Raw genomic sequence first — 27,219 nt, forward strand, 5'->3', positions numbered from 1 at the left:
GTAATGTCAGATATCTGGTTCTTCGTGGTTTTGTACAGTTGTACTTTTGTCAAGTGTTAAACTAATAATTAATAACACAGATTACAATATAAAAATATAATCTGTGGTGATAACATGTTTGTGCTAACTGATAACAAATTCACAGACGTGATAATATTATCGACTGAATTTTTTCTCTTTCGCCATTAACTATAATTAATTATGCCTTCACAGTTCACACTTGGGATTGCAGTAATTTTCGACAGATCGTTAATTTCGCAAACACACTCGTGCGAACGTTTGTTTTTCAATTACAAATATGCATGCATGCAAGTTCGAATCGATTAATTGTTGACACTTGACGGTCACAGCCTCACAGGATTCAACCATGGCTACCGGTCAGTAAATTATTAATATAAATAACATGTACAATGTACCTATATACTTGATTCGTTCATTTTTGCGTTAGTGTCTTGGAAACTAATTTGGTTGAAACGTACTAAAGTGGCGAAGGAAAGATGTTCTACTAATTGGTTCATGATTTTTCATAAATAATATCAGTAAAACAATAACATGATGAGTTATGAGTACCTACATTAGTGATATTATTCTAGGAGATTAGTGTGTTGTCTGGGTACAAATAATAGTAACATTTTGGATATGCAATTAGAATTTTAAATTAAAACTGAACATTGATAGTTGTCATTTTCTTTGATAGTGTTAACTTTTAAGCTTTTCAAATTGTATTAAGACTACTTATATATAGTATTTCCCTGGGAAATGTTACCAAATTTGTTTTATTTATTTAATGTGCGTTATTGTTATTAATTTAAACTAGACTTATACTTATTATTTTATTTTTTTTGTGATGACTTATTGTTTTTTATCAATACTGACACATCCTATTTAAGTGATAATTCCTTAAAATTTACATAGGTTTTAAACACAGTTATGTCTATGAAGATGCGTTATTATAATTTAATATCTATTATTTATTTAATATTGTTGTTTTATGTTGAAATACCAGGTACGACTAGAAACAAGGTGGCACTTGCACCTGGTCATTCTCTGATGGATTGGATTCGTTTAGGCAACTCTGGGAGTGACTTAACTGGAGTTGGTGGTAAAATGTTATCTATTTCAAAATCAGAATTAGCCAAACACAATAAACGAACAGATGCTTGGTTGGCTATTCGTGGAACAGTTTACAATGTCACCCAGTACATGGACTTCCATCCTGGCGGTGTTGATGAATTAGTTAGAGGAATTGGCACAGACGCTACCAAATTGTTTTCAGAGGTAACAAAAGACCTATACTAACAGACAATGTAATTGTTGTTAACTGTTAACAAATTGTTTACGAAAGATTGTGAACAACAGATACATGCTTGGGTGAATTACGAATCAATACTTCAGAAGTGTGTGGTTGGCCGATTAGTAAATGAAGAATTGTTTAAATTGCCGGATATTTTGAAAGCGGCTACAGATGTCCCCGAAAGTGATTTGAACATGGACTGGTTTCAACAACTTGGCTTCTTATGTTTTGTATTTTATACTAAAACACCATATCCTGAGGTACTTAAAATGTTCATACACAGTTATTCATTTTTTTATTTTGAAAGTTCAATTTTTATTTCTTTACATCTAGTTTTGATAATTTATTATTGATTTAAAGCTTATAGTATAGGATTTATCAAAATTATATCAATATTTGATTATAATTACTTCTGATAGTTTTCAATATTTTTTCTGATTTCAGGTGTCTATTACTTTAAAGCAACCCAATGAATTTCGTTTTGTATTGAATGGAAAAACAAGATGTATCACTTTGCATAAAAATGTCAATTGGCCTTGTGTTGTAAAAATAGTAGCAGACATTGGAAAAGTTCAAGTTAAACTGATAAAAAAAGTACTCGGACTTTGGCCGACATTTGGAATCATATCAACAACTAGAAATATTCAAATTGATTATTGGAAATGCGAGTTACTTGATTCGTTCAATGTTACTCATAACACTAAATTTTTATTATTTAAGTATGAACATAACTTGTACAATCATATATATCCCGGTCGACATATTTATATTAAAGCTAATGTGAATGGTACGAATCCAACAAATATTAATTGAGAAAATGTCTTGAAACATATTTTCTAAGTATTAAAAATGGCTGTTCTAGGTCATGTTGTGTCACGGCCATATACTCCAGTGGTGCCTTTAGTTGAAACAACAGAGTATGGGAAAATCTCTGAAGATACTTTATGTTTACTAGTTAAAAGTTATCCAAATGGAAAATTAAGTAGACATTTGTGTTCTTTAAGCCAAGGAGATTCAATTGAAGTCAGCCGTCCACAAGGTAGTTTTGAGTGTTGGACATCAAAAACAAACCTAATTTTATTGGCTGCTGGTACTGGAATTACACCAATGTTACCAATCATATGGAATGCTTTGCATTCTTCCATTAAAAAGTAATTCAATAACATACTAATAGTAATCAAAATATGAGTTATATATTATTTTATTAATCCCATACACAGTTATAATATCACATTATTGTTTTTCAACAAAAAAGAAACATGTATCATTTGGAAAAAGTACTTAGATCAAAAAAGTGCTGCTTACTTATCAAGGTAAGATTGTTATGTGCACTGTGTAATTTGATAGTCATTATTCAGTTGTTAATATTTGTATAGACTGACTGTACATTACATTTTGTCGGAAGAGGAAAACTCCAAGGGTGACACAAGAGGGCATATTGATGAAAATGTAATCATTAAATATTTTCCTTCATTACATAACGATTTAAAGAATGAATATGCAGTGTGTATTTGTGGCCCATCAGGCTTCAACAAACTATGTGAAAAGTAAGAATAAACCAAACATTTAAAATTATAAATATAAATATTTTTTTTTTTCAATAGGTTAGTTATCCAGCAAGGTTACAAAAAAGATGACTACTTTGTATTTGGTTGATTTTTCTGTTGTATGCATTGTATTGGATTGTATTTTTTTTTTATATACAAATATACCATAATATAGTATTTTTGAAAATGTTTTTTTTTTTTAACATTATTGAAACTAACTTTATAATATTATTATATTTTTTTCTTTGAATTTAATTTCCTATATGCTAAATTTGATGATATAATTTTTAATAATGCCAATATAAGTTAAAACTGTTAATTTAAATAAATGCTGTTAACGAGTTAAATAAAATATTATTTTGTTCAGTTAAATAACTATAATTTACTTTTTAAATTTAAAAGTATTTTTACCCTAAAATTATTGTAGAGCATACATTTTTATATCTATTGAATTTCTGGATAGTTATAGCAATATGAATTACAAAAACTATTTTGTGATATTCTTCTATGAAAATAACCTATTTTATAATACATTTCTATAAAAAGCACAACAAATAAATATTTAATATTGTGTTTGTATTAGGTCTAACATTTATTTATAAAAATTAATTTTAAGGAGACTATTAGGTTTATAATAATATTATGTATGATTTATTATTTATGTATAATCAGAGGTATTCAAACTGTGTCGTGGCTCCAAGGGGAGCACAAAAGTATAATGATAATGAGTGATGATTAATATATTATTTTATTTTATTCGTGAAATTTTAGATTCTGAGCGAAGCGATGAATGTATTGATTTTATAATGATGATTTTTTTTTTTTGATTATTTTTATTTTTGTGTCTGTCATCACCTTTTAGGACAGTAAAGATGCTTGGATTTTGTTCAACAGTAACTTTTCTGATAGGAAAGTGAATCTAGTTGGTACTTCGGCGGTCAAAAGTAAACATTTTCTAGTTTTCAAAAGCGACGTGAAAAACAAAAGAAAAATTAAGAGAAAACGGGGATTTCACGCAAAATTTGTTTCGAGAAAATAGATTTTGGTTTTTGGTGCAACTCTAAAACAAATGACCGTAGGTACATGGAATTTTGACTGAATGTTTATATTAGCATTTTCTATACACCATAACATTTCCCAAATATTTTGACTCATTTTGAGCTGTTTACGGACATTTTTAGTTTCCATTTTTTTTAGTTTTTTTTTTCTATAAATATCAATAAAATGGTATTTATTGGGTAAAAAAGCGTGAACATTTAATGTGAGGCTCCTGATATATTGTTACAACAGCTGTTAAAAAATATTAAAAATACATGGGCACAATTTTTTTTTTTAAGCATTTAAAGTTCAAGTTTTGACAAAATTATCAAATTTAAAATTTAATGATTATTTTGTATTTAAAATTCAACTTTTATAGCTAAGGATTGAAAATTTAAAACAATAATATCATCAAATATACTTGGTAATATCATAGGCTGACTGACCGTTTTCGCTCAGAATCGTTTTTCTTATACAATGATATTATATCATTGAATTCAAAATTAACACCATCCATTACAGTGATCCACTTGTAACCTACTGTACAGCAGAGCGACATCCACTTACCCACCTTTTTAATATTATTATTACATTTGTTGTCTTAATTTAACTTATGTATTTATAATATATATATATATATATATATATATTATTAGAAATAATTAAACATTAAAACATATTTTTCTTTATGTGTCCTAATTTGAAAGCCACCAAAATGTTGTGAAGATATGAAGGAGTCGTGTAATAAAGATACTTTAAATAGGTACCTCTGATGTGTATAGTTTTTAATGGTACAAATTTAATACACTTAATTGGTTATAGTATATAATTATATATTTTCACACTTATTAAATATAATATTCCTATATTATGGTCAATGAATTTCTTAAATAAAACACACAATATCATGGTATTGAATCTGCAATACTAAAAAGCAACTTCTGTGAATATAATGATGATAAGAACTATTCGTTAATAATAATAATAATTATTATAACATTATAGTCAAGTTTAAAAGAAAATGAAAATAACAATTTGATAGATCACATTATAGTACCTACATTGATACAATATGTCAAAAATATGTATTAACAAAAACGAGTACCTACTTTAAATTAAATAGGTACGTAACGTACGCAAACACAATCCAATATATTTTGTACCTACATGGCAACATGGTGCATTACATAATATTATGTTCAAGTATAAATAGGTTAATAGTGAACTTGTCAACTTGATATAGTTTATAAGACGTAATAAAATAATATGATTACTGATTAGGTATTACAATATTGGTCTGCGTGCAGGTTAGCAGTAGGTATCTAACTAATTATTTTCATAATGTCGCGTGAAATGTTATTCGGCTCGATTACTTAAAAATCGGTCGTAAAAAAACCTTCATCCTATCGAAAACATACATGCATCAAATTAAATAGGTAATGATTTCGTAGTATAGTTATCTTATATTACGGTACTTAAACCCGTTGAGGCATACCGAAATCTCGTTGCTGACGGATTTTACTTCTGTAGTAATGATTTTCCGAGGGTCGGCTTCGTGCACAGGACTAGAGTACAAGTTCGATATTGACGGAATCTCATTGAGCGGTGCTAACAGAGATGCCTTTATTTCGTTCAATTTTACGATACCTGGATTTTTGGTTTCCTTAAAATCAAGAATAACTATAGTAAGTATGGAAGTATAGTGAGGTATACATTATAGTTTATACGCAATAGTAGTTGTATTAATCTTATAATAGTGCCTTATACACAATATATAATTTTATAAAGTCAACAGGGTAAGCATAACATTGAAGTATTACCCATATTATAATATGATCGAGATTTATCATGTATAATGGGTATCGGTGTCTGTAATATTACGAGTACCTATAATATAATTATTAATTACCATTCATAATAATTTGCGGTTAGAATCTTCTCATTGATTATGTTAGAAGTCTCTCAACAATTATCGATCATGATAATTTGATAATATTTTATAAAACCATATTTTGCAAAACCATGAATTGAAGTCTGTTTAAATTAAACCTTTCGAGTTTCTACACGTAATTCATTAAGTACATAGGTAACTAGGTATTTACTTATTATGTTCAGCACGAAATAATATGTTAAATTGCCTATACGTTACGCCGTGGAACAAATAGTAGTAATATGTTTCAATAAAATTACGTTCACTTCAAATTTTTAAATAACCAAAAATTATTCCTGCAACCTTCATCAAAGCGTTTGATAAATATTCGTTCTAAATATATAAATGATTGCATTAAAAATATATTACGTTTAAATGGTTAAAAATAATTATTATTGATTAATAACCTATAGAATATAGTAAATAGTACGTAGAATAATACGTACTAAAATAAAACGTACCTTTAAGTGTGCATTTGCCATATTGTTATACTTCTCACCGCTCGTTTCAACTGAAAATGTATTGTAAAAACCATTTATAATATTATGGGATGGTCCAATCGATCATTATATTAGAACATCTGACATATTTCGTCAAAAAAATTATAAATATTTATTTTCTTTATAGAACACTTTAGAAGAAGAAGAACAGTAATTTAAAGTTTCAACTAATTTAAATATTAATAAAATTAATTTAATTTTAATACAATGCATGGGAATTGTATACAATGTTCAAACTGGCGAGGGAAATATTAATATTAGGTTTTATAATTTTTTTTATAAAATATAATGGAGGGACAAAGACTTCAACTTATGGTGGTGTGAAGTAGCAAAAGTCAAATTATAGTCACTATGTCCAATAAGCTACGCCGATATGGTATAATTTTTATGATTTTTAATCTTTTCTATTTTGTTTATTTTACTTCTCATTGCATCAAACTCTAATTAAACGTATAGAGGTTTTTCAGAAGTGTCATCACTCATTGGCAGATAATCAGTTAATTTTTGTGGGCTACCCGACGTAAGTTGCACATGCTTCACTATATCTATCGTTCACCGATGCACTGACAAATATATGTAGTATCACAATAGGTATAATATGAAGGCCGTAACTGAAAAAAATTTCGGTTGGGGGGGTCCAAACTTTATTTAATATGGATTTTGGACCTTTATCATTTTTACGTTCAAAATATAAAACTTTTGTTCTACTGATTTTAAAAATTTCCGGGTGTGGAGGGGGTGTCTAACATGGACCTTAACATTATACATCTATAAATATCCAATCGACAAACATATTAAATAATAAATTATTATCATCATTCATTACATATATAGGTACCTACATAGTACATACCATTATTTACGTTGATATCCGACAACAAAACGTTTTTTAGATTCATGTAAACAACGACCATTTCTGGACGTTTCTCAGCTATATCTGCCACGCACGCTTTACCTAAAGTTATAAGTATTTCAAAAATATGAAATGAATCATGTCCGGCCATTTTGTCAGCGATATTCGCAATCGAAGATTTGTCATGCTTATTCACCAATTCTTTCTGAATAAAACAGTTGTGTAAGTCAACACTGCACGTCTGCGTATGATTATTATGAAATAACTAAGATGCTAAATTTCTCATCACAACATACTCACCAAATATTTGTAATTTTTGTACCTGTTGAACGCTCTTAGACCGGTCGCGATTTCAAACATCACCTGTGAACAATAACATATTGCAATATCTTACAGACGTTTATAAGATAATAATACATGGCATTTATATATGTTATTCCCGTTTCACGTCGAGAGATTGCATAAATATAATATAATATAGATAACATATGCTATTGCCTATTGAGAAATATATAGGTTGATTAATTTGATGTAAATCACTCATTACTTCAAAAAGTATAAACGTGTTAAAAAAACGGTATGCATATTTTTTACTATATTTTTATTGTTACCTATCCTTTTTTCCTTTTTTTTTATGATAACTTGCATTTTTATTATCTTGAGCAGAATATAATTTGGAACATTTTTTATGTCAGACAAGTAATTTGTGAGTTATATATTAAGTATAGCTCATATCTAACTTATAAGTAGGTATTTAAAGTTAAGATAAATAGAGTAGTGTACCAACATTTTTCGGAGTACCCCTGTAACAGTCCGCTCATTTAAAATATTGAATACTTATAAATATAAGTTATTACTCATAAACATAAAGTACTAATCCAAAATTCGATTTTTAGGTATCGAAGCACTCCAAAAAATATTATGCTTTGAAATGGGAAATTAAAATGTAAAATGTAACTAAAACATTTAACAACTTAAAGTTATGAAAAAAAAAAAATATTTTTAAAAACGATAATAGTTTTTGAAATATTGAGTGTCTTACATTAAATCGATCCCCGGTATAATATTATATTAAATCATTTAAGTGTAGCAAAAAAAACTAAATTTTGCGCATACCACACCGAAACTGTAAGTGTCCACTTTGGTCGATAGTTTTCTACTCCTACAAAAATCTTCAGGCAAATAAGGCTTCGTGCCACACACGTGGCTGACATCAAATCCAACGTTTTTGTTAATTAATTGTTCCTGCAGTGGTCCGGTCCGAGCAAGCCCGAAATCTCCTATTCTGGGCTCAAGGTTAGAGTCCAAAAGTATATTGGCACTATAATAAATTAATATGCGTTAAATGATTATGTGATTCATTCGACGTTAATGGAATTGCGTTCACTTATAATAAATACCTTTTTATATCGCCATGGATTAAAGGCGTCTCAACATTGTGCAAAAACTGTAAGCCTCTTGCTATTCCTGTCGCTATGTTACCACGCATCTTCCAGGATAATGGATTCGTTCCGCTCTATTTAATATGATATATACAAATAGAGAGTATTAATTTAAAATGGTATTATTTAATGTGACGAGTTTGATAAAAATGTGATCTCGCGTATAATATATTACTTTAATTTTAAATTTGAGTGAGCAAAATAAAAATTTTATATTAAAATTAAATGAAAGACTTTATATAAATCGTTCTATTAAGCGTATCACACGTCAACTATATCGGGGGTTTCAATTCAGCTTTTGGGAAAACCGGGCAAACGATCAAATTGGCTGATTTGAAATTATTATTATTATTATTATTGCATATGACATAATATCCCGGCGTGGGTAAAATTTGAATAGTTAAATGTGAAATGAGTAAGTAACATAAACAAAAATAAGTAAATAAATATATAAATAAACAATACCTATAGTTAATAAATAGAATAAAATAATTAAATAACAAAGTAACATGAACCGAGTAACTAGATATAAGGTTAAATGACTATTTTATAACTGAACTTCTAGATTTTTCATCCATTGGGGATCGCTTCCTGTTCCATGTTGTGGAGTTTTTCGATACCACCGATAAATGTTGTCCTAGGACAGGAATCTACAATATGACGAACCGTTTGTAAATTGCCACATTTGCAGTAAGGAGACTCGGTCATTCCCCATTTAAAAAGATTATAGCCGCATTTGATTTAAAATAAAACTCGATTATAATGGCAGCATTAGGTATAAATTGTCTGAAGTACAAAATGGGTACTGTCAAACGGGCCAACTTGGGGCATGTGTTTAACTTGGGCCAAAAATATTATCTTTTAGTTTTACCTCCATAACGGTTTCTTATCAATTAATTAATGTGATATAAATAGTCTGTTGTTATCTTAACAATATTTAAAAACACTTTGGTAGTGTTGCAGCATCACATTTTGAACATAAGTATTAATTTTTATTAATTAATTTTATGTTTAATGTCTATCGTTTTTAAAAGGTCCGAAAACTTACACTAATACTCATTGAATTAGACGTTTTGCATAATAATTGATGATACATTTTTTTTTTTTTTTATTGGATAACTCGCGGCAACATATGCCATTGGGTGTGGGGAGGGAACTGTAGATTTTTAGATTGGGTAGGTTGGTACACGTGTGTGTTGTGTTTTTGGCAGAATTTCTAATGAGGCACCCGTATAGGTTTCTGCCATGCCCGGGTGGGGGAATGGCGGCACTTGTTCTCCGGACACCGTAACTTGTCCGAAGAAAAATGCCGCCCGCGGTCGAGGTATCGAACCAGCGCCGGCTGCATCGCAGCCGACACCTTAGTCCACTCAGCCACTCCATCCCTCCATTATAATAAAAATTATACATACTGCTAAGTAGTACCTACTTGCTGAAGTGTAAACAATAGAAAAAAATATAACAAAAACGCATATAGAATAGACTAAATTATAATATTATTTCGTTGTTGATGGGTTATCCTTATTATAATATGAACCTATCACAATAACACCTACCGCCTGTGGCTAATATATTTATAGAGATAAATCGAATATACTTTGCACTGTAATCGATCTTCGAGCGACCCGTTTGCCATAAACTGATATATCAAACAAGATCCCGTCGAATGGAAGCAAAACCCGTACATGGACAGTACGTTATCGTGTTTAACGGCGTTTAAATACATAATCTCTTTCGACGGATTCTGCAAGAGTCCGTCTCCCAAAGTGTGCATGTTTACCACTTTTTCAGCTAGTCCCTAAAATATGAAATAAATATACCAACAATACCAACATAATATAAGGCATAAACCGTATCGTAACGTGTCACACCGACCTCGGCTTTCAGTCTTTTGATCGCTACGTCCGTGTGTCTCCAATTGCCTTTGTACACCACCCCGAAGCCGCCCTCGCCCAACACGCGGTTCTGGTTCCAGTTGTCGGTGGCCAACACCAATTCGTCGTATTGGATCCGTTGCATGAAAGTTTCTTCGGAATCTTTACCATCATTGTTGGCGTGCTGCATGGACATCAGATCGCAGGAATCGCATTGGATGTTTCGTAATATGTACAACCAAACAGTCCTGTGCAATTTAAAATAGACAGACAGCAGACAAACGAATACGACGAAACCCAAGGCAATGAAGAGGTAAAAATAATGGGTTTTCCATTTTTTACAAAGTTCGTATTCGTTCATGTGGACAAGAGGGACTGTGGAAGACGTGCAAGTGATTTTATTCATATCTCCGATCTGGAAAATCAACGAACCGTTCAGTTAACGCGATAATCTGGTAACTGCAGTCTGCAATAACTTTATATTATAAGTATGAATTCGGACCTTTGATTTATATTTTAGAAGGGTGTTCAACAAATCACATTCACATGGCCACGGGTTTTTCGATAACATTACGACGTCTAGTCTTTGCATTAATCTCAATGCGTTACCGTTCAGAGTTGTTAACTTATTATTGTCGGCGAACAAAACCTGCGGAAATAATTTTAAATAAAAATGTTATATACTAGAAATACATGATGTTAAATACGTACGAGTGTTTTACATGACTTTTTTTAATATAATACATAACATGTTATAACATACAATTCAAAATTGTAACACTATTAGAGCAATAATAATTAGAGTTTAATTCAAATAAAATAAGTCCATGTACATATTTGATATAATATTATAGAGTATAGACTCTATAGACTCAGATAGGTAAACAATATCATAGAATACTGACTGTGGTTTAATCAAATTTTTATTGAAAAATGATGTCTTATTCTGATTTTATAGTAGCCGTTTAAAATATTAATGTTCAGTAAATAATAAATTTACTCATTGATATTATGATTTTTAATTAATATTTGTCTAAGGTGGAAGTTCTAGTTGACGTCAACGATAGATATGTAATATCCATATTATGCATAAATCATAACATACATATTATATACAATACATGCTAAATTATTATTATTTTTCTTACTTTTAAACTTTTAGGTAAAAGATTGGCATCCAATGTCGTTATACTGTTATTACTGATATCCAATAAAGTGATATAAAAACTTGTTAAATTAGGTAAGATTTCTATCAAATTGTCTCTCAAAATTAAATCAATAGATGACGAAGTTGTTTTTAAATCAGGAATAATTGTAGAAGGGTCAATTAGGTTACTTTTTGAACAGTCAATTTTGGACACATTGTGTTTTGGGAGAAAATAGCATTCGCAATCCGTAGAACAATTATATTGTATGTCAGCCACCATTCCTATAATAAATTAACAAAATTATTAATTAAAAACAGATAGCTTTAAAACGAATTGAAATGTGTCATTACCATACACTATATAATTATAAAAATAAAAATAGTACCTACATTTTAAACTAACTAGGTAATTATAGTTGAATTTTTGATTAAATAAATTTTTTTCAAATTTATTTTATTTTATTGAACTGATAAATAATAATAAAACCATTCCTGAAGTTAATTGTTATCAGTGTTGATTTAATTTGACTGTAATACTGTAATGGTGTACCTACTACCTTTATATTATATTATATAGCCACTAGTCACTACTCACTAATCGACATCAGCCAGAACCACAGATCACTGGCAGGCCGTATATTAATACGTTTTGAGAAAATTCTTATGAACTTTTACAGACTGAGATAATCGTCTATATTTATTTCAGTGTATAAAAGTTTAATAAAATTCTCTGGAAATTGCTTTAATGTGAAATATTGAGACATATATATAGTTAATATAATTAAGCATATCGATATAGATATCGGGTCGACAAATTGGATGGAATCTCGCTGTCCCTATATAGGCCTAAGTAAACAATTGATAACATTTTATGTGATATAGAATTTTTATTTTCTCCCCTTTTTCAGATAATTTATACCTTAGGATTTCAAAAATAAAAAAATCCTAATATTTTTCTTAATAATCGAGAAAAACAAAAAAACAATTAAGGAAAAATTAGAATATTTAGGTAAGTATTCAAAACAATTTAAAACTGATTTTGCTTTTTTTTTATTTTTTGCTGACGAAAATCGAATATTTTTTGTTTATTTAAATGGTTAGCATCATCCATTAGTTGCAGATTATATTACTATTATAATTAGTATAAATATGGCATATAAAATTATTTACAAATATACTATATAAACAAAAAACAAAATTTAAAATCAAATAGGTACAATCATAGATTATTTAATCTATATAGTATATTTAATCTATGGTACAATGTACCTGGTACATTTATTTAAAAAAAAGGTGGATAAGTGGATGTCGCTCTGCTGTACGGTAGGTTACAAGTGGGTCACTGTAATGGATAGTGTTAAATTTGAATTCAATGATATAATATCATTGTATAAGAAAAACGATTCTGAGCGAAAACGGTCAGTCACCCTATGATATTACCAAGTATATTTGATGATATTATTGTGAATAAAGTAATTTATATATAACCTATTAACGTGGAGCCTTGTTTTAAATTTTCAATCCTTAGCCATAAAAGTTAAACATTTTATACATTTTTAACTACAAAATAATTAATAAATTATAAATTTGATAAATGTTGTCAAAATTTGAACTTTAAATGCTTATAAAAAAAAATTGTGCAAATGTATTTTTAATATTTTTCAACTGCTATTAAAACGATATATCAGGAGTCTAATATTAAATTTTCACGCTTTTTTACCCAACAAATAAAAATTTATTGATATTTATAGAAAAAAAAACTAAAAAAATTGAAAACTGACAATGTCCGTAAACAGCTCAAATAGAGTCAAAATATTTTCAAAATTGTATGGTGTATAGAAAATGCTAATATAAACATTCAGTGAAATTTTCAAGTATCTACAGTCATTCGTTTTTTAATTACAATAAAATAAAAAAATCGTTACATGAGAAATCGAGTAAATATCAAATGTTGTAAAAATATAAATTTCAGACGCTCATAAAAATTTAATTTAAGTTTCTTCTAGACATTTTTTTTTTGATAAAGGTAGACAAACTTATGAGTAATCTTATATTACATTTTCAAATCTTAGATTTAAAAAGAAAAATTTTTATGAATTCTCATCAAAATAATTTGCTATTTTTCGTGATTTTTCCGTATTTTGTCAAAATTTGAACTTTAAATGCTTATAATTAAAAACTGTGACTAAGGATTTTTAATTTTTTTCATCTGCCTTTGAAACAATAAACTAGGAGCCTTCTATTAAATTTTCAAGCTTTTTTACTCAATAGATAAAATTTTATTGATATTTATAGAAAAAAAAACTAAAAAAATTGAAAACTGACAATGGCTGTAAACAGCTCAAAAAGAGTCAAAATATTTGGAAAATTTTATGGTGTATAGAAAATGCTAATATAAACAACCAGTGAAAATTTCATGCATCTACGGTCATTTGTTTTAGAGTTACACCAATAACCAAAATCGATTTTGTTAAAAATCGATTTTGCGTAAAAATTCCCGTTTTTCCTTAATTTTTCTTTTGTTTTTCACATCGCTTTTGAAAACTACTGGGAAATTAAAATTTTGACCTCCCCAATGCACCAACGATATTCACTTTCCCATCGAACAAGATACTGAAGTCGAAAATCGAAGCATTATTTCGACTACTTATCGTGTACACAGACACAAAAATAAAAAAATAAAAAAAAAAAAAAATAAAAAAAAAAACACACATCATTGTAAAATCAATACATTCATCGTTTCACTCAGAATCTAAAATAATATTTTAATATTATCATTACACATTGCTGTATGAGTTATGATAACAATTATTACAATGATTATTAGTATTATTTGCTTTCTTAATTCTGAATATACAGACGAATACCAACGATGTTGGATTTACGTCGGCCTTAAACCATTTGTTGAAGCTGTCTTTAGTTTTTGTGTTTACATAAAAATATGTCCAGAACTAAGAAGTGGAAAATCATAACCTTTACCATTGATTAGTGCTTGTACCAACCTATTATATATTTAAATTGATGAAAAACGGAAAACGAATAAGAAAGACCGATTTATTTTAACCCGGGTGATGTTGAAGCTAGTATAATATAATATATTTTTGTTATGAAGCGATATCTATATAATTAAACATAAAATACATCACCTATACGGAACGCCGCGATTTTAAACACTCCGCCGCAATACTTGTTCGCGTCACCCGAGCACTGAGCGGAACACTTGTTGTCGTCGACCCGCACCGCACCGTCGTCCGCCGGATGGCTGTTTCCGCAAAAACACGATTCCCTGTTGGATAGTTGGAAATATTCGTAGCCCACACTGGAGCAGTGCCTGGAGCAGATTTTCGGCGTGTTGACGTACGGGAATTCGATGGACTGGTTTTTCTTGAACGCTCTGTATACGTCCGTCTCCTCGTAACAGCCCAGGTAATGGTCACCGGCCACCCTGGACGTTTTCAGGCCGGTGGCGAACACGTTGTAGTGGGTGCGATCGCCGCACACGCTTTCTGTGCCACCCGAACACCTGACGTTGCAATGCGGTCCTCCCGCTTTGACTTTGGCTTCGACCGGTGGACTATCGAAACTGCACAGACACTTCGTCCTGATCGCGGTTTGGCACACCGATCGCAGACGTAGCGGGTCACATCAAATAATTATTACCATATCACATATACAAGTGCATAGCATGTGTATTATAGTAGTATAATAGGTAGTAGGTATAGTAGTACCAGTACTTAAAAATTATTATTATTTATTACTATTATATAATACGTCATTGTATATTCGCTACAGCCATGGGCTATGCATGGTAAATTGGTTTTTTTATCAAAAGTCTTTTTCTAAGGGACCAGACCTAACATACCTACCCTAACTAAAGGCGTGCTCAAGAAATTCGTATGGTGAGAGGGTTGGCCATATATTTGTATATAGCTCAGAGGGGGGGGGGGAGTATAATGTATTATGACTTATGAGAATTATATAGTTATCATAGTTTTTCATATATCAATATATACGGGTTGGAAGGCAACCCACTCGGTATTAATTTTATTTTTGTACCTAACCATGAACCAGCGTCCAGCAAGTTATACTATTGCACAAATACGAAATTATGAATAAAATTACGCAACAAATTATACCTTTTTAAAATGATAATTATAGAGGTTCATAATTAACCTTAATTATTATTATACATTTTTTACGAATTTGACATGTATTAAGTCTATACGAGTATACGACATATTATATAACATTAATAACAACGCAATATTATAATGGAAACAAATCTCCATAAAGACAATTCGAAGGACTCACGAAGACACTAGTGCTACGAATGGAAACCCTCGGGTGAAACAACTAGAAGCGCACTTTTGTGAGGTCAATTCGCTAGGAAATGATATATTCCATCCATCCATCACTGGATACATCCAAGAGTTTTCAAAACATCCAAAATGAGTATTTGATAGATTTCCAGTAACCATGCCTATACATATGGATTCAAAATACAAACACCAATTACGTTTCGTACCGGATTTTTTTTTATAAATCAGAGCAATTTTATGCACCCAGTTTACTTAATAAAATTAATTTTCATGTGCCAGGATGTGACCTTTGTCCTTTTTCATACTCATACACATAATTTTTGCGTCCCTTAATATGCAGCTGACAAGCAAACAAATAGTCCCTTAGCCAGGATTATGCCTATGCGGATGGATAAAGAAGATTTTTAGTACTATACTACTGTACAAGGCTGGGAATTAACGAGTTAAAAAGTTAATTTTATTGAACTTTTACACTTAACTATTTACTTTTGGATTTTCATTAACTTAATCGTGAGCTCAGTATCTAAATTTCTTTTTTAACTAACGTGAAATTAACGAATTAGTTTTTCATTTTAAGAAGTAAGTTAGATTAATTTATTTTAGTTTTGGGTTGGAAAAAAATTAAGCACGCTAGCGTTGTATAAACAAATTAACTTTTTAACTTTATTAACTTAATAAAAAGTTAACAAAAAAAGTGTATATATATAACCTTAGACTATTATTATATATCTTCATTTTATCTGCATTCTTACGTTATTATTTGTTTATATTTTATTTGTAACTCGTTACTCGTTTCTATAATATACACCTCTTAGCTATTACTTATTAGGTACCTATGCATTATTATTTGTACAAAATTATTTTAATCATTAATTATTTTTTAAGCTACTGTAATTAAGATACATGCTATGCCCCTATACATATGTCATATAATATTATAAATAAATAAATAGAAGGAAGTAGGGAACTGCTCTATACTGTACAGTTGTAGGCGTTGAGTGTACCTCGTCATTGAGTAAGTTAATGCACGTATGACGTATGGGTTAAATTTGAATTCAATGATAAATCATTTCATACAAAAAACGATTCTGAGCGAAGTCTGTACAGCCTAGATTACTAAGTACGTATATATTTATATAGCTACTGTAATCATTTACTTTACTATTCGTAATACGGTAGGTTGATTTAAATGTTGGTGAAAACATTAGATTTATTATATTATTAATATATACAAATATACATACAAACATATGGTAATATCTAGACGACAAAATTCGTGGGGAACATATAGAAGTCGAGAATTATAAATTTGAAAGAGCACTTAATTTAAAATACTTGGGCAACGATAAATACCAAAACAATAATCATAAATTCATGAAGAAATTTCTTAAATAAAAATCACACTCTACAATGTAGTTGTAAGACTAGTTCTTCTGTATACTTGTAAAACGTTGCCGACAACCGAAAAAGATGAAGACAAAATAGTAATTCTAGAAAGAAGAATACTAAGAAGAATATAGGTACGAACTAAAAAATAATAATATCATCCAACAATATGAAATAAGAAGTATATCATATTAAACTACAACAATTAAACAAAGAACCAGTCATAGCAGCAGTATTTAAATATAGAAGAATTACATGGGATGGTCATACATTATGTATGGAGAAAGATCACTAGGTAGACCAAAACAAAGATAGATAGGCAAAGTTGAAAATAATTTAGCAGAGATTGGAATAAGAGATGGAGAAACATTAGCATAGGGATATATCAATATATGGAAACAGGTTTGTCGTTTGTGTTACGGTAATGTGCCTCAAAGACCTTTGAAAACCGTCAAAAGAGAGAGAGAGAGAGAGAGAGTATACAAATGTATAAAGGTAATTTTTAAAATGTTATTAGGTATTATTTACTAGTTTATTACGTTATCTGGCCATGGTATAATAATGTTTCAACATATTATTATAACACGCTATAACTAGTATAACTTTGAGTTAGCGGATACTATATATAGTCGTATAGGACACATATTTATTCAGTGACAAGATGTTGGAATCTGTTAAAGAACCCAATACCAGTTTTCAAATTTTCCACAATTCTATAAAATTTGAACATTAAATTTTATATTTTAGTTGCCACCTTAATTATAATACTATTATATCGAAAAAAATGACTTCACCGGAATAATTCTCAGGCCTTGTAGAATTGTCAGATTATTATAACTATTTTTTTATCTGAAAACACAAGACGTCCTACCAGTGTAGGACTGGCACACCAAAGGGCTATGGCTCAGAATTTAGACGGAGCCCCAAAATTAACGGCCTTGAGCCCTGTAAAAAAAAATTGAGCCAAAAAATTACGTACGGTTAAATATTTTGATAAATACTTCACGGGGCCCCTACACCTTAAATAGACCAGGATCATGCCAAGCAAATAAATAATTAATTACGAAACTCTAAAAAAAAGGTGTGGCCCCGACCGTGTTTACTTTTGATGTATGTAGGTTAAATTGGGTCGTGTTTACCTACACTTACGTAATTTTATCGAATGTTTGTCAAATTTGAATTCCATACGGTTAGAGTTTGCATTTGCCCTTTTTCACATTTACTATTATGCTCAGATAAAGATAATCTTACAAAATATTAAATAGGTACCAACTCACTATATAAGTATAAAACAAATCATAACTGTGAAAATAATATTTAGTAACAACAATAAATAACCACCACAATGTTGTTGCATTAACAAAAAATTAGACCCCTGTTCTGTTATTTTCTGCTTAGATAACATCTATACGCATATTCGATTGCAAAAACGATGGTATATTATATTATATTATTATTAATGCTAACGCCTCGATAACTAGACCTTTGGCTTGTATTACATACATATATTAAGCTTAAACTAAATATATATTATTTTTTATCTTTAACACTTTATTTATTGTATTTTATTTCTTATTAAAAAAAATGTCCATCCGTATAAATATATTTATAATATAGGTACCTAATAATAAAACAAAACACTCGATGCACACGGTGAAGGAAGTTATCCAGCGATAGAACCCTCCATTTATTGTATTTAAACGAGTATTACCATTTATACATTTTTATTACTATATATTAATATATTATTACTATAGCAAATTTATTATTATTTTTATCATAAAAGAAAAATGAAATACTATACAATACTACTACAAATTGGTGCAAATTGTAATATACAGTAGGATCTGGACATCTGGCGAGTCTTTGCGGAACTTTAAAGTGTATTGATGATCAAAGGTAAGGAGTAGCAATTTTACCACACAATAATAATTATATCGCTACAAAGTTTAATTCAAGGAGATCAGCAAATGGGTGATACTTAATAAAAAAAGCAGTGAAACGAAGAAACCTACGTTGGACTCTTTCTATTAAGGAAGCGTTGTAAGCAGTTTATTATTGCAGACTCCAAATAATAGAACCATATTTGAGAATATTGGACGAACCAAAATCATAATAAATTGCTTTAATAGCTTTTGTTGTGTTTTAAATTAGAAGCTGTCCCCAAAACCAAGTATTATAAAAACTCTACAACATACCAATGAGGCCGTGGATCGAGCAAACTATTAAATTGAATATGTAATTGTAATATAAAATGTAACAAACCAAACCAATCGTTTTCGTAGATACTAATACGTTCGGGACCACCACAATATTCCGATTCGTCTCCAGCACATTTTCTACACTCTTCTAGTTTTTTCCGTTCATCTGCACTCGGCGTTTCGTCGCTGCACTCGCAATGATCCCTACATCGGTTATACATATATGCACTTTATAATATAAGTCAAAAACTACGATGGCGTGTATAATATATAATAAATTCAAAATAAGGTTATATACTCGTTGACTGCCACGTATTTATATCCTCTCTCGTTGCAAATATAAAAACACCTGTGCGGATCAATGGTTTCCTTTAAAATGTATACTTTCTTGTCGTACCGACTAAATCCGTCCAAATTGTAACATCCGACCAAATTTCTGAGTGGATAATCTGTTTGCAATATAATAATAAATTGTAGACTAACCATTATAATGTGCATATGTACCTATACGCAGAGCGAACCAACGATACAAAAAAACCTAGCAGTATAAGTATATAAAATAGTATATTAACTCGTCGGCCTAAACCGTTAAGGTCGTAAGTTCAAAATGATACATTTTACAGGAGATGAAAATACGTTTCGACCATGTCGTCGGCCTAATAATTCCCTAATTAGTAATTCACAAAGGTCGTATCTCCATCATTTATTAATATAATAATATGGAGATACGACTTTTTTTAGGACTTGTAAGATCATACATCGGAGATACGACGATTTCTAACCATCAATTTCATGGAGGATAAAATTATAAAATCGGAGTTATGACTTTATTATTTGACGCTTTTTTTTTCTTCATCTTAATCACACCTAATCCCCAAATGGAAAAAAAATATAATTACGACCTTTTCGATTTAGGCCGACGGTTATGTTCTAACCGACGATCCCAGTGGAATAAACGCTTAATCTCCACAGACCACCGCAATTTTTGGACGTGTCGCCCGAACAGATGGCGTTACATTTTGCGTCACTTATTTTGAATTTTTCTGAAGGATATTGATTGCCACACCAACAAGCAGCTCTGAAATGAAAAAATGAAAATCAATATAATAATTTTCAGTATACGCACGTTCAGCGGCATATTTATAAGAGTGTATTTTGAGCATATATAATAGAACTGCCCTTATAGCTTTGGATTTTAAGTTTAAAGTAGTATTTAATACTTTGTATAGTCTGATATAGATACCTACTTATTCTATACAGACAATATGATTATTAGATGAACAGATATAATAATGATTATATTTCAAAATGGGTAACCAATAAAATTATTAAAAATTAAGTGCTAAGAATGGCCAAATAATACTTGTATTTTTAACATCATTATTAGTTTTAATGTATAGACCTATGCTTCAAAAAGTTTTGATTATCTATTACTAAAAATATATATTAAGGAAAGTGGATTATATTTCAGTCAAATCGACTGTCCATATAATAATATATTCTTGACCCGTTAACTCAAAAAGTTTATGTCAATTTGTATAAGAAGTTCTTATTAAGAACGCTTTAGAATATTCTGAGAAATCATGTAAAGTGGGAAACCAGTCATAAAACAATCTCGTTGTCTTTCCATTTGACAATTTTAAAAACGCACATGAAGTTAATTTATTGAAGAAAACATAAACAATTGTCCGATAATACTAAACCTAGGTAGTGATATAATATAAAAATATAATAAATGAGTAGGCACGTAAAAATAAAATTGTCATAAGTGGTTGTCATGCGCATGGTACATAAAGTACTGGTTAATATTATTAGAAATGTGGGCGTTTTTTTTTTTGGTCTGTGAACCATGATATTTGTTATCCACCTTCTATAAAAAGTGATAAATACTCCGCTTCGCACGTTTAATGTTTAAGTTTGGTTTTGATTTGTAGTATTTATAATTTTAAATTTCTACGGTCGTGTAGTAAAACATATAATATGTAATATTTTCTATAATAATATGAAATTTAATATTTATTTATTTGATAGTGTCATAATTGAAATGTCATTATTATTATGCTTGTATTTATGTCTTGATTGAGAAAATGATTTCGGTAGTATTTGACATTTTGACGATTTTTTTTCGAATCTAAATTCTAAGTAGGTATTTGAGAACGACGTCGACCTACGTATAGGGTTGGATTAATGCCTAGGCCGGCAAATTATTGGGAGCGACAAATTCTGTAAGAAATTGGAAAAAAATGTATTATTGTTTATTATAATTTATAATTATTTGTTTTGTTTATAATTACTACTGACCTGATTTGTTTATAATGAAATAAATTTATTAGTAATAAATACTACACTTTTTTTTCTTGGGCTAGGGGCGGCATATTTAAAAGGGCCTAGGACAGCACCTGTTCTAAATCCGGCACTGACTATTATTGCGATTAGAATTTATTCTCATAAGGATTTTATAGTTTTTACACAGGTTTTTATATTATTGTTCAAAACATTTGGATAGTAATTTTCCTGTGAAATAATTACATTAGCATATTATCCATTAAAAGTATAGTTCATCTGCGGAACCGCCAAACATGCACTATAATATATATTCTGTAACGCAATATCAAAATAGTTCCACCGAGTATTTTAAATAATACAATTGGCGTGAAAATCGTATATACAAAAATAATATTATATTTGTGGTTATCAGACACATAGGTAAATCTTGGAATATTTCGCGGGATAAATTCCATCTTGATTCTTGGCATTTACCTATCATCACTATAATTTAAACACTCAATGTGAGAGTCTATAGACGACAGACGTATATATATTATATAATATATGTATATACGAATAATTGTAATTACTTTTTGTACACCCAGTCACGTAGATTTACATTAAGTATAGACTAAATAGACGTCGAATAAAAATGTTGACAAAACGATTTATTTATTGTGTTTCATGACGCATTGACGCCACATGAGCACCCTTTTTAAGATAACCCTAACTCTTCCGTGTATCAAAACAATAAACATTATGTTTATTTGACCAGTATCTGTTATATGTATTAATATATATTGTAAATCGTATCAATTATAAAACGTATATTATAATAAATATTTCAAATTTTAGTTCATATACCTATTATTGAGTTAACTATTATTTTTCGATTAATTATACGACTGATCACTATAATAATTGCAGTCGTCGAATCTATAAACAACTATAATCCTATAATAATACTCATAGACTGTATCAATAAAATTGGTTTTTAATTTATATATATATTGCTTATATTATGGCTAAATAAAATTGTATATATCTTTATTTTATCAATTATAATTTTTATATGATGAACGATTATTCCCGTGCAGAATACCTAAAGTACCTATCGACTAATAATATTATTACTAACTCTGGTTATAATACAATTTAGATACTCTGCTGGAAAAATCAGAACTATAGCGATCAAAACATATTTTAATACGATGAATATCATGAATGTGTATATAAATAGGTAATAACAACAGCGTGTATACATAAAACTAAAAAAAAAATTGAACTGTTCAACGAAATCGTTAACTGGGTATAATTTAAACAATCATTGCAATGTGTAAATACTAAATACCTACTCGTGTATGTGGGTGATCAATTTAACTGGCTACATTAATTTTTTATTCTAAAAAAATTAAAAACCTTTAAGAATCGTAATATGATAAAAAATTATACTTATTTTTATAAGTATGTATATTATATTATAAATACTTCAAACAATATAAATAATGTTTTAATAAAATATAAAATTGACCTAAGGAACGTTTTCCCTAGTATGTACCAGACCGGTGTTGACAGCTAGACGTCCAGACGCTGTGTTAGGGAAAAGTAAAAACACTCATAATATTACCTTATTGAAATAAGTTCGGACAATAATTAATGAATCGTCGCATAATAATTTAAATATTTAATAATTCGTTTAATGAAATATTTGTACCAACTCAGCAACTCAACGCCCATTATAAATACAATAAATGAATTGCGTGTTTATAAATATTTATATAGGCTTATATTACCCCTGCTTTTCTCCATTTGTGGTTCCAGAGTACAGAAACCCGATTTTGAAACATTCTTCGGAACATTTTTGCGGACTGTTATCATCGTACCTCTCGTGGGGAAATTTCAGCAATCGGTTCTTATCGTCACCCATTCTTTCTCCGAAGCATCCTAGGTAGATCGCTTGAGGATATTTCTCCTCGCCTTAAAATTAGATATATATAATGTATATATGCAATATGCATGACTTGACTCATTTATACATAACTAGTATTTAGTAGCATTGTGTATTTGTGTGTATATTAAATAATCTGTAGTCTGTGTTCCTATCTAAAGTATAACTGTTAGTTTATCTTAAGTATAGGTACCTATTATACTTGTATTATAAGTCTTGAACATTTTAAAATGCAATTGACACCTCTCGTTTGACGCGTTTCTTGCAGCGTTACACGAGCCATTGCAATCGTCATCCATCTCCTTCGTCAATTTAGACATGTAATTATTTGTGCAGCGACAAAATCTTATTGAATAAACACACGAATAACAATAGTATATGAAACGGGAAAGATAAGAAAACCGTTCAATTTATCTTACGGTTCGTTATTAATTGCGGCATAAGTGTAATTGTTTGCGTAACATTCGTCTGAACATTCTTGAGGTGTCAAAGAAGCGAGTGATATATTTAGACCATTTGAAATATTTAGATCTTCGTTCAAAAAACATCCTAAATATTCTGGACCTGACGCTAAAACTGAATAAAGAAATTTATTATTAAGATAGGTATTATATAAATAAATAATTTTTTTTTATTAATAGATATTGACAATCTGTGTTTGACAGCACAATAAGTAAATTTGATAACTTATATACAATATTATAACTTTGAATAATATGAAGAGGGAGGCCAACCAGTGATGGAACCCAACGTGAAATTATTTTAGGCTAGTAAATCTCTGCAATATTTTCTCTTGAGCCTACGGATGGGATTTATAAGTTGAGTATTAGATGAGATTTGCGATACTAATGGGTTAGTATGGGAAGATAGATTGGAATAGAATGATCTATAATGTTTGGTGGCTAATTGGTCAACTGACTCGATTTTTAGGTCAGAGTGTAGTGAAGAGTTGGATACAAACCAAGGTGCAGACGTAGGGTAATGAACTGGAATGCTTGTATGGTGCGAATTTGAGACGGCTTAGCACAGCCCCAAATTTGGATTGCATATGCCCATATTGATCGCAAGAGAGATAAATAAATAATTACGTATAATAATTTTATTAAAGTAGTTTATGTTTAATTTGAGTGCGTAAAAGGAGGGGTTAAGTCAACGCTTTTCGTGTGAAATTAAACAATTACTATATTATAATATATTATACTCTAGTACACTCTACCGATACATTGTATAGGTACAATTATACATTGTTCTATGATTATACATAGCTACACTACTACACTAGTGCACAACTAAATTGACAAAATGTACTCGATTAAACAAGGATCATTTAAAAATTCAAATATGATAATATTCCAAATCCATATTGTTGTTAATAGTATGTTGAAGGTTGGACAAATACTTAAAAGTGATACGTCGTTATACTTGTTAACTTATATATTAAATATTGTATCATATATGTATATAAACCACACAATAAGGCTTTATGGTGGTGATTTAAATGTCAATTGTGTTGATTAAACTATGCTCCACAGACCAACACTCTTGATATCATTATTTTCAACATTGTATAGTTTAGAAAATTCTATCAAAATAAAAAAATATTATACAAATTAAATAAAAACACCTAGTTTCAATTAGATTAATAGTATTTTTATTTTCTACTGTGTTTTCTCATAAATTTCTGTATGTTTGTAGATACTTTACAGCGTAAAGCTTTTAAACTCTAAAGGTAATTAATAACTTTGTTAGATATTATTTATTTATTTATCTAAGATGTAGATATTTTTTTTATTCAAACAAGCGACGTTCAATTAGACATTTTAGATTAGATTATTTTTTATTAGATTACATTACAATTAGACGTTTGACTTATTTTCAGCCTATATTTTTGCCAAAATTTAATTCAACCTACAACAGCTGTATTCGGTATACTAATAATAAAATTAATAAATCACTTAAATAGCAATAATATCATAAAATGCAATAATATATCTTTGCTCAGAAGTTTTTCGTATGCAAAAATTTATCATTGAATTAAAATTTAACACATCCATTACAGTGTCCCACAAAAGTACACGGCACATTACAATATGTACCAAAAACAGAGCGGAACCCACTTTCCCACCTTATTTTGAAAATCAATCGATGCTGAGCACAATATTATATATAAGTTTTGGTTTTTTTCATTGCATAATGATAAAATATGTAATTTAATATACTCACTGGAAAAATTGCAGGTATATAATAAGAGACAAACAATGACGTGATTCCACAATGGTGGCGATTCGTGTCTAAAAGACATTTCTCGCGGAGAATGAATATATTATAATAGGGCACTGCGCAATTTCGTCGAAAGCTGTTGCTGTGAACCGGATTGGAATTAATCTGATTCGAAGACGATTACACCTAAACTAAATTATAATTTTTATAACATAATAATATAATATTGTAACATTGTCAATCATTGTATATTTCATCATGGTGCGGTCGCGATTTAGGTCGATTTATTTTCTGAGTCAAAGGTACAAAAACTTAATCAAAAAAATAATTTATAAATAGATAATTATTGTAATTTAGCATGCATTTTTTTTTTAGTATCTTACAAAATACGTAAATATAATGCACAAGTTGACTGTGGTCGGTGAGCCGACGACGGAGAGCGTGGTTGTAGTCGTAGATACTGATGGGTAATATGCGTTGTTTACAAACTTTAATATTTCGCTGTCCGCGATATTATTGTCGTATTAGTAAATATTAATAACGTCATAATATTATCAACATATTACATAGGTACTGCAAATAATAATAATAACGATGACGACAAAGGTCACAAGCGGTGTGCTATTCGCTCGCGATCGCTGTGCTATGCATCCTAATAATAATAATAATAATAATAATAACAATAAATGTATTATAATAATAATATTATCGTATGTGCAAAAAGTGTAATTATATAGACGACGCGACGGTGGTCTGCGACGACTGCTGCCAGTTGCTACTAAACACACACGCGGGTGTTGACGGACTACACGATTTTCCTCGAGGCACGAGCGCCCCTATAATATAAATTTTGTTAATTTAGTATGACTCTAATACATTTTAAATTCTGAGCGGAGCGAGGAAGCTAGTGGTTTTACAATGGTGTTTATTATTTTTTTTTTATCCTGTATACAAAATTTCTACCAGAAGGAGTGCGTCAATTTCGACATATAGTATACCTTATTAGCAAATTGGATCAAGATGGTACTTTAGATAGGTCATTTTTTGATTTTCTCAATAGTTATTTGCCACGGGAAAAATTACCGAAAAATTACAAAAAACCGCTAAAAATGGGATTTTAATTTCTAACGTTTTATTTATCACCATAGCAACGAATAAAAAATTATAATATTAATATTTACATAATTACATATTATAATAATATAATAGGTGCATACTATACGTATAAATTTGATACAGTACAATATATTAT

At 29.6% G+C, this 27,219-nt stretch overlaps 2 protein-coding genes across 5 annotated transcripts; one reads left to right on the plus strand and one right to left on the minus strand.

Annotated features, from left to right (window-relative positions):
* The first annotated feature begins 144 nt into the window (after positions 1–144).
* LOC132949542 (cytochrome b5 reductase 4) lies at positions 145–3,018 on the plus strand. The gene is made up of 8 exons (XM_061020484.1): positions 145–377; positions 1,007–1,278; positions 1,360–1,554; positions 1,739–2,081; positions 2,157–2,445; positions 2,515–2,607; positions 2,671–2,841; positions 2,899–3,018. The coding sequence occupies exons 1-8, from the start codon at positions 368–370 to the stop codon at positions 2,948–2,950; spliced, it is 1,425 nt and encodes a 474-aa protein (XP_060876467.1). The 5' UTR covers positions 145–367; the 3' UTR covers positions 2,951–3,018.
* A 1,665-nt stretch (positions 3,019–4,683) lies between these two features.
* Positions 4,684–26,736, minus strand: LOC132949489 (uncharacterized). Of its 4 annotated transcripts, XM_061020406.1 has the most exons (21): positions 26,351–26,736; positions 25,971–26,158; positions 24,167–24,323; positions 23,941–24,092; positions 23,593–23,776; positions 20,467–20,609; positions 19,830–19,980; positions 19,596–19,735; positions 15,937–16,105; positions 14,772–15,226; positions 11,627–11,907; positions 10,981–11,127; positions 10,480–10,893; positions 10,202–10,402; positions 8,563–8,678; positions 8,279–8,483; positions 7,463–7,525; positions 7,163–7,403; positions 6,271–6,320; positions 5,375–5,542; positions 4,686–5,282 (listed from the first exon to the last, which is right to left on the minus strand). In XM_061020406.1, the coding sequence occupies exons 2-21, from the start codon at positions 26,047–26,049 to the stop codon at positions 5,253–5,255; spliced, it is 3,546 nt and encodes a 1,181-aa protein (XP_060876389.1). In that variant the 5' UTR covers positions 26,050–26,158; positions 26,351–26,736; the 3' UTR covers positions 4,686–5,252. The 4 variants fall into 4 exon arrangements, with proteins under 4 accessions (XP_060876388.1, XP_060876387.1, XP_060876390.1 ...); XM_061020405.1 differs by having other exon boundaries at positions 4,684–5,542; positions 25,971–26,153; XM_061020404.1 differs by having other exon boundaries at positions 4,684–5,542.
* Between the last annotated feature and the right edge of the window lie 483 nt (positions 26,737–27,219).

Source organism: Metopolophium dirhodum, chromosome 7 (genome assembly GCF_019925205.1).
Source record: "Metopolophium dirhodum isolate CAU chromosome 7, ASM1992520v1, whole genome shotgun sequence".
NCBI classification, from domain to species: Eukaryota; Metazoa; Arthropoda; class Insecta; order Hemiptera; family Aphididae; genus Metopolophium; species Metopolophium dirhodum.